Below are 10,026 nucleotides of genomic sequence, written 5' to 3'. Positions count from 1 at the left end.
AGGTCTCCAGTGTTTTGCGCGTTTATCTCTTTTCCTTCGTGCGCCGGCGCAGCCTGGTATTCGGCTCTACTTCTTCCCGGCGAAGCCGGTACCCGGCGAAGCGGGTAATCATCTAGTACCATATATAAGACTTATTACCAGCCTGCCTCATGTGTGCAGACTCAGTGCAGACTGCAGTGGTTCGATTGCCCTAGCCTAGCAGACTGACGACATAAACCCCGCTCAGAAAAATAAGTTGGGCAAATGTGAACGAAAAAACGATGGGGATATAATACGTGTAGGGTTTAAGAGCATTCTTACCGTTCATATTTAGTATCAGACTCCCCGATGAGTGAAGATACAACACGAGAAATATGCCACATTCATTTTGAAAATGTGCTAACCGTCGAGTCCTTCGGAGGATAGTCAATTCAAGGGGAGTCACTCCGCACAGTCCATCCGTCGAAGCTCGACTGGAGGTTTCGAATCGCAAATAACGAAGAGCACAGTCCTTTCTCCGAGTTCAAATGAGGTCTCTCTGAAAGATCATCACTGTTCAGCTTAACGCTACACTGGAATTTACCAACATAAATTAAAATGCGTGTGACGAAAGCACGACACACTTGAGACACCCCACACAAAAGTAGATATTATACGACCTGACCACACACTATTAAAATGCACGTAGCAAAATGTGCGTTTGGAATCTTCTTTTTTCTATGGCGGTACTGACAATATCGTTATTGAAACAATCCCAGTGCACTGAGGGATTTATAGAGCAAATCTCGAAAATAATTATTGAACTCAGCGCTATGCGCTTCGTTCAATAATGAATTTTTTCGATTTGCTCTATAAATCCCTCAGTGCACTGGGATGTCTCAATGACTTTAATTATTATTATATTATTATTATTATTATTATTATTATTATTATTATTATTATTATTATTATTATTATTATTATTATGAAAACAAGAAGAATGATTCTCACATTATCACAATTAAATTCAGATAAGACAGAAGCTTATCATAATAGAAGCACCTTACTACTATTACGTGGAGTCGACACGCGAGGATACATATGACCTTTGACCTTTCCGTGGGGATATCCCTTACTAAAAATAGAATACGGGATTGTGGGAAAGCTGTTCAATGTCACGCATGCACTATACTCGATTTTCAATACACGACTTAAAATCATTTAAATCAAAATGAAAAAACCCCACAAGTATATAGAATTAAGAAAACAAGAAAAAGTGGAAACATTGAGAACAAATGTTTTACAAAAGACTTGCCAAGTATTGGACTCGAACTCAAGACAGCCGGATCTACAAGCAAACGTAGTGTACCAACCCGCCACGAAGGCTCTTGACCTAAAGCTGTGAAAACAAATACTTGAACTGCAACCATATCGAACGAGCATTTGTCGACTAGTCGGTTCCCCGTTCGTATTTGTGATTTGTACGTTTTCTTGTCAGTCTCATCATTACATGTAGTCGCGGTGTTACCTTTAGGGCTTTACATTTTCACCAAAGCCGAGGTAACTAAAAATATATAATGGGAAAATCAGTCTGGGGAAATTGTCCCGCTGACAGTACTCAATAATCATGCAACATTTTGATTATTTCGATTCATTACATCATCCAAAACGTTTGGAATGAAGCAAATGAATTGAATACAGGAATTACGAGTTCAAAAAAAAATAAAAATAAAATTGCCGTCGAAGCGGATCGAACCCGGGACCACAACAGTAAGGTCTAGCGCACCGTCAATCGGGCACTCTATCAACTGTGCTATTTTGTCGCACTATAGTCGAGGGAGATTTTAACTTCAATTATTCCCCCCTCTGCTTCTTTACCTCTGTAAACTTGTAGGGGTAGTTATTTTTCGATAATGACCCAGCAACCAAACAAATAACGACCCAGCAACAGCCTGAATCCTCGATAGTGCAATGGGTTGAGAAGCTGTTCTGTTTCGGTACTACTTTTTGCGACTGAAAAGTTCCGAACGCTCTAATGTACGAAGTATACATCTCTGGAGCAAACAATACAAACATACCGCATTTAAATTAACAACTACAGGCCTGAACACATGAATCTCCATATAAAATCCATGAGTTCGGTTGTTTTCTGAATCTAGATCAGACGTTCATCACAAGCAATTTCCCAAGGCAAGTAACTCATACTTTGTCTAGCGACAAGAGTAGTTCCCCTTCTTTTCACTCAGTTTCTTCGACAACAGACTGCAATCCGACGGTCAGTTTTCAACAATATTTCATTTAATAAACAGATCACACGCAACCAAATGCACACATCTCATCAATTTAAACAACATAAAGCGGTTTCATACACTATTTTCCCCAGAAAACTTAACTTCATACAGTTTTTAACGTTGGAACACGGGTGCAAAAGTTCGTCTGCTAGTCCCATTTGACGAAAGAACATTATCCTAACCGATACCAAAACATATACAGAACACACAATATCTGCCTTTGCTGCCACAGCAGAATAACAGCATATCTGTGTACTTGATTTTAGTCCAAAATAGGAAAACTGACAAGAAGTGTTAACAGAATGGAATGATTTGCACAGAACTATACAACCGCGCATTAATCGATCGCCTGCGCAGGTTGACTGGTTGAGTGAATAGGATTCGATCAAACTTTCGCAAAAAACCTCCTCTTTTCTTTGAATAACTGAAGAAAGGAGGAATAAAGAGGTTACACACCTCGTCTCAGTGATTATCAAAAATAATGGTCTCAGTTCGCGGTCATGAAAAAGCTCGCTAAAGCTCGCATTTTTCATGATCCGCTAACTTCGACCATTATTTTTGATAATCACTGAGACTCGGCATGTAACCTCTACATATTACACTTGAGTTCTCGAGCGTGGCCACGACTCAGTGACTCGAGTTTCCGAGTCTCTCCGTTCGTATTTGTGTACTGTTCTCTATATCTCACTGTTCGGGGCTAGTTCAGTAACTGACCGTATGCCCCCGGTCACTTCGTATAAGTTTGGAAAGCAATATCAAGTAGCGATAATTTCAAGCGAAACTGACATTATTGATACGAATGCTTTGGCCAATCGCCGAAAGGCGCTGACGTCATTGCATGAAAGGATTTCCCAACATCCTCTATTCTTGATGACATACTAAGAGGGCTGTCACACATGCGACTGAGTCGCGCGATTTACCCTGTCACACAGCCGACTCAGTCGTAGAAAACAGCTACGACAAGTCTGCGACTCAGTCTCATGCGATTCCCTCGTAGCTTTGAGGTTTAGAACATGTTCTATTCCTGCGATCCAGTCAGGGGCAGAGCCAACAGAGCCAATCAGAACGCGTTGCTGCGGCCTTGACGCCGTGATGTAAAAATAATGGCGGACAGTGGCGTACAGCGTCTCTTCGTCGATTCAAAACTTTTTGGAAGAACAGTTTTTTACTCAGATATAAAGGAGACGTTTTAGGCGTGTACAGCGGTCGGAAAACATTAATTGCAGCTGTCTGGGACCTTTATTTCTTGCAAAGGCGTAATGCTGAAAGGAATTTTTCAGAAAGGTAGAGCGACGTTCGAACATTTCGCGTCTGCTCTCGCAAAGCGCGTTTGGCGTGTTCACTATGACACGTCACTTCCGCCCCGCTCGCGTGGAGTTATCGTTCGCCAGTCGTTCGTCTATCGTTCATCGTGTGACGGGTCAATGGCCTACGATGTGATGTGCGATCGGCCAAAGACTGAATCGCAACGACTGAGTCGCCTGTATGACCGAGGCTTAAGGGGTTAGTTTGGGAGAACGACGATCTATGGACGGTTTATCATATAAAGGGAAGCAAGCGGTTAAAAACGGGCGTCGATAGAGCCAATGAACAGTGATGTTAACTTGTAGTATTTCATTCACTTGTGGATAAGATCAATACTACAGTCCGCGCACAGCTAGCGTACGGTCTTCCAACTTTTTTTTGAGACAGATGGAACACATTATTCAGCAATCGTCAAGTTTTGCAAGGTTGTGCACTCAGTGAATACATGGTGCGATTTACGTAGAATGCAGGAAGCACGCCCTGGATCGTGGAACGCCTAGTTGTGTCCGCCGCAGACGCTACATCCAATTATGTCCCCTGCAAGACCAACCATTATGGGAGGTGTCTCCAAATGAATGCCTTAATTAAAATAGTAGATAACCAGACTTTCTTGTATTGAAATTTATATCATATTGATCGGTACTTTTTGTTGCATTGGATCAGCCTGTTTACCTGCCATTTATACATAAGAGAAGGAATTTTACCAAGACAGGTCAGAAATACTGTCTGCCACGTTAAAAATGATAAAATAACACAAAGCACGGTGAAGAGAAGGGCTTACATATTCCTGCTTGTCAAAGTCTAACCACTTGTGGATACTGTTTCCATTTTTAAGTTTCAACTTAGCTTAGTTTAGACTCACGATGAGTACAAAGATCAACAGTAAAATTTGACGGGGTAAGATCCCTCGCAGCTTGGTCTATTTGTCTACTACACCCCACCGTCATATTGAAAGGCGCGATATTATGACATCGCCCTGCGCGCGACGTTCTTTCTCCCAAACACAGCAAATATTTTACCTCGTACGTATTCTTTATGGAGCGTATTTTTCTTCCCAATACTATCCTCTCTCTCGCTCTCTCCCTCTCGCTCTCTCCCTCTCTCTCCCTCTGAGTGTATATCAAAAAGCGATGCATGTGTGTGTTAATATTATTCTTGAGGACCTCTCTCTCTCTCTCTCTCTCTCTTTCTCTCTCTCTCTCTCTCTCTCTCTGGTTTTGAAGAGCTTCTCTCTCTCTCTCTCTCTCTCTCTCTCTCTCTCTCTCTCTCTCTCTCTCTCTCTCTCTCTCTCTCTCTCTCTCTCTCTCTCTCTCTCTCTCTCTCTCTCTCTGGTTTTGAAGAGTTCTATCTCGTTCAAGAGAATTTGTCAATAGTCAATTTACTGCGATATGAATTGTATGATGTATAACAACGTCTGCGTGAACGTCTGTTGCCAGTGTTTGCAAAGTAATACATATTTACTACTAATAGTAATAATGATCCTTACACACACACACACACACACACACACACACACACACGCACACACACACACACACACACACACACACACACACACACACACATATATATATTTTTGGAAGCTGTTCTTGCAAGTAAAAGATAGTAATAATAATAATAATAATGCAAACTTTTATAGCGCTATTCTAGAAAAATGTCTACTCTTAGCGCTTTACAATACATACATCGACCAAGCATACTATACACGCACAGGCAAAGAAACCGACCAAACATAACCAACAAACTATACATGCACACTGACAGGCAAAGAAAACGACCAAACATACAATACACGCACAGGCAAAGATAACGACCAAACATAAACAAACATACTATGACCAATCATAACCAACATACTATACGCGCGCAGGCAAAGAGAACAATCAGCACATGTAATAATTACTGACAACTAATGATGCAGGCATACAATGACAATCCAATACACAGCCTAGGCACAAGAACCACATAAGGCTACTGTATAAAAAACGTGTCAACAATACTATTTACACACACACAAACAGTGCTGACACAAAGCGCAGAAAATATATATACACGTTATTTTAGGCACTAGGTAGGGGGTGAGGTGGGGCGGGATGGGGTGGGTGGGGAGATGCTGGAGGGAAAATCACTTGCGCTGAAAGAGGTGTGTTTTGAGATTTGTCTTGAATGTAGTGAGAGAATCTGTGTGTCTGAGAGGCAGAGGTAATCTATTCCAGGTCACAGGGGCTTGATAGGCGAAGGACCTCTCGCCACATGTCTTTGTTTGCACTGTGGGGAGTCGGAAGAGTCGAGTGTCGGCGGCGGAGCGAAGCTGACGAGAGGGGGTGTAGAGATTGAGGAGTTCTGAGAAGTATTCTGGGGCAGAACCAGAAACGACGGCAAAAGAAAGAGAGGAGAGTTTGTATTCGATCCTTTTAGTGATAGGCAGCCAGTGTAGAGAGTGAAGAAGGGGTGTGGCGTGTTCATACTTGGAAGATTTGAAGACCAGGCGGGCAGCGTTATTTTGGATCCTTTGAAGTCTATCTAAAAGGTACTTAGGGAGACCGGCCAGAAGAGAATTGCAATAATCTATCTTTGAGAGGACTAAAGAACACACTAACGTTTTGGTTGCATCAGTGGTGAGGTAGTGACGGACTGAACTAATCTTGCGCAGCTCTAGATAGGCGGACTTGCAGATGTTAGAGATGTGTTTTTGGAAAGAGAGAGTTGGATCGAGAGTGACGCCAAGGCTGCGGACAGACGGAGAGAAAGAGATAGGTAGTTTGTTGACAGTGAGAGAGGCAGGAAGAGAAGGGTGATTGAGAAATTTCTTGGGACAGGCCAGCATAACACTCCAGAAAAGTTGTTTCCCTTGATTCGAATTAAGGGTCTTAAATGACGAAACACAGACCGCAACTGAGTCTCCCCGGCAGTTAGCGTGTGGTCGCTGGTCACTATCTGTCAAATGAAAACGCTTCAAACGGTTCAGTTTTGCTGTGAATGATGTGCATTGTCAGCGCGCATATGCGGGTGCCCCAAACCGCGCACACACGGCTGCAAGGTATCGAAGATTAAACTGTGAGTATTAGAATAGTGATTCAAATGGTAGTTCTGGGTTAATTTGTAAGAAATTGAGACCCCTCTGCATAATTTTCGCGGACTTCGGCAGAAAATCGAATACCATTGTTCAAGAGTACACAACAAGACCTAAGTAACATACTTATAGCCTAGGCAATTCTGCTTCAGAATATCTATAATAAAATAATGTGATCTGCCACAACATACCTCCACAGGGCAATTCTTTTGCCATATATCAACTCTGCTTCCGCGTGCGGGGGACCGAATTGTGTGTAGTGCCTGCGGGGGACACAACTAGGCGTTCCACGGTCCAGGGCGTAGGAAGTAGGGCAGAAGAATTGTTCAGCTATTTAAATCAGAGTCAAACAGCTATATTGAGGGGCCTTGACCTTAGAATTCAATCGCAAACACTCTGTGAGGGACGCCTTGTGTGACGTTTCGACAGACATGTCAAGACGGGAGTTTTTTTGGTCGACATTGACAAAGACACCATTGAACAAAAGATGAAAACGACGATATAATCTGCCACAAGCGGATACAATCAAACCATCGGCACGTTAACGCAGACGCATTTCTGTAGAAGAAAACAAATCGTGATCCTATGAATAAAAGAAAACATTAATATGCAGGCTCGGTGTGTTTTGGAGAGTATCGAAACGCTCGAAGCTCTCGAAACGCTCGAAGCTCCTTTTTTGTCCTGCAAATATACCCCCAAAAATATACCCCAGAGTTAAGGATTTACCCCGACAAAATATGCACAGTTTGGCTTTATGATACAAAGTAAGCCCTTTCTTTGCTGCATCAGAATTTGACATCTAAACTTTGATCCTAACGTGGCGATTGTAGAAAATTGAAGGACTGTGGGGTAACTGGGTATCTCCAGGCGGTCTTTTTTCTACCTGGTTGCCATTCATCTAATTAGTTTTCACCGTTTTATATTCAATAAAATAACGAGCACTATTTATTTTTCGAAAGTACACTCCTTGAAAAAATGATGAAATAATAAGAGCTCAACTTTGCGTTTTATGGGGGATTACGTCATCCATGATGGCGTCAGAAATTTGCGTGTTCCTGTCATAGCGCATATAACTTTAGTGTTTGCTACGAGCACAGACTACTAAGCTTCACAAATAAAGCATGTGAGCATTGTATCCTGTACCGTGAATATTACGATATGCATTTGGTATGTTTTTACTCTGCAACAGTCGAGATAACCTGTATATTGTAACTTTACTCCCATTTTGTAAGAACCTGTACGTGCATGCTAGAGTTGTATTAGTAGCGCTCCAGAGAAAACTATTTTAGGAAAACATAAAAAATATGAAAAAAATATCTTGGAGTGCACATATATCCACAAAGAGTGTTTTTTTAATTGAGCATTAAGCTTATTATTTTTTTTAATGTTGATTGTACGTGACAGTGGCTGGTACGTAAACATTACCGTGCTAAGCATTGCTATTTTGCATTTGTGTTTGAGAAAAAGCCTCGTTAAGACGAGGTGAACACATGTCTATGGTAATTTATTAAAGTATTAATTCACCTTGCTATTTAAAGGCAGTTCATGGGATATAAATGCTGCTTAATCCCTTCAGGTGCGTAAAAACGTTCAAACCAAAAATGCTGTGTCAGACTTCAGTAATGGTCATAGTGTGTAGGGTAAAACAAAATATCAGTGGCAGCTAGATTTATGATATATCTACAAAAATAAATCTGTTATAGATAAGAATTCCATTTGTCATTAGTATAAACCATATCTACCAAGGATAAGAGTACAATTATTCACATTGAATTGAAGTGTGCGATAGTGCTCATGCGAGTGTGCGCGTGTGTGTGTATGTGTGTGTGTGTGTGTGTGTTTGGGGAAGCGTTATGCTAGTCTCTCTCTCTCTCTCTCTCTCTCTCTCTCTCTCTCTCTCTCTCTCTCTCTCTCTCTCTCTCTCTCTCTCTCTCTCTCACCCAATGCAGCTTGGTATAAAACAAACTTGTTGAGACCATACCAGAGTGGCAGAATAATGCATTTCCTAGAACCACAGGTTTTCACTAAAATGGTTCAAAGCGCAGAAGTTATCTCCTCCTTCTACGAAATTTCAAAAATTCAGAGAAGTAAATCAATTAATCTTCGTCCTTCCGTTTTAAGCAACACGGGATGGTTTTTGAAAGGCTACATAATGATATTCATGTTAACAAATGTTTACAATATTTGTTGGTTACAAAAAAGTTGTTGTTCTAAAGCCTAGTTTATACATAATCCAAAAATAAAAATAATGATCAGAAATAATATAGACATGTTCATACAAAATAGAATTAGAAATGAATAATGCATGTTCAGAATTGTCTTCACGCCACTGAAGGTATGGTTTGCGTAAACGACTTGCCGGACCAAAGCGTAAAAGGATTCAACTCTTACCTGAAGGCCATTGCAGGAGTTATCAAAGTTTAAACTCGGTGACTTGATCCCAACAATTTCTGATCTGCTCTGTAGAACGCAAAACTGCGCACCAGAAATATATTCTGCCCTGCAGTGCTTAAAAGAGCAAAGCAGAACCTGCCCTGCAAGAAAAATCTGCTATTCATGACTTTCAGGACACCGTGACCCAGCATTCTTAACCGTACTATAAGGTGAAAGCCATGCGTTTTGTTGGGGAAACTCGAACTTCGGGTTAGAAAATACGCGGAGAAAACACATAGAAACCACACCATGTATTGCTTTCAGTTGAAAAACCGACCAGCACACTTAAAACCTGAACAGCATAATCCAGCAAGCTTTTCACATAAAATCTTACGACAGCGATTGACCCCAGAAATTCACTTCGTTCATATTTTGCTATTGTCCGTTTGGGAGTTGCCTGAAACATTGTTTTTCGAAAACAAGTCGCCAGCTAGACATATTTTAACATGTGAATAAGAACAAAAAGAGTTCGTCCAAAGTATACCTAATTATTAAATTTTCATTTACAAAAGGTCAAACTTTCTTCTTGTTAATCATTTCTTCATGAAGACTACTTGACATGAAAAAAATTCCGTCGCGATATAACCTTCGTGGTTGAAAACGACGTTAAACACCAAATAAAGAAAGAAAGATGAAAACAATTTCCCCCTATCAAGGCCTCCGAATTTGCAGGTCGTTTTTACATTCAGTCAAGTAAGTGTGTGTGTGTGTGTATGTGTGTGTGTGGGTGTGTGTGTGTGTGTGTGTGTGTGTGTGTGTGTGTGTGTGTGTGTGTGTGTGAATGTAAAAAACACATACCAATGATCAACATCCGGACTGCTTCTTGGAGTTGGAATTTGTGTGAGTAATGAATTACACGTGTGGGGTTTAAATAAATTATTCATAAAAAATCTACCCTCGCAAATCTAAAATCTACAATCTTTTTCTGGAAGATGACTTTGTCTCAAAAACTACATGTTTTATCTC

General features: G+C 41.0%; 1 protein-coding gene across 1 annotated transcript in view; it reads right to left on the bottom strand.

Moving 5' to 3' along the window:
* The window catches only part of LOC138951776 (uncharacterized), a 45,917-nt gene extending 36,744 nt beyond the window's left edge, over window positions 1-9,173 (bottom strand). The window contains exon 1 of the mRNA XM_070323326.1: window positions 9,019-9,173. Coding sequence (XP_070179427.1) covers window positions 9,019-9,029 — 11 coding nt within the window. The 5' untranslated portion in view covers window positions 9,030-9,173. The remainder of the gene's footprint in view (window positions 1-9,018) is intronic.
* Between the last annotated feature and the right edge of the window lie 853 nt (window positions 9,174-10,026).

The sequence above is a fragment of the Littorina saxatilis genome, linkage group LG17, assembly GCF_037325665.1.
Source record: "Littorina saxatilis isolate snail1 linkage group LG17, US_GU_Lsax_2.0, whole genome shotgun sequence".
In the NCBI taxonomy this organism is placed as follows: domain Eukaryota; kingdom Metazoa; phylum Mollusca; class Gastropoda; order Littorinimorpha; family Littorinidae; genus Littorina; species Littorina saxatilis.
Note: the sequence above shows the minus strand (reverse complement) of the source record. Positions and strands in the feature narration are given on the sequence as shown.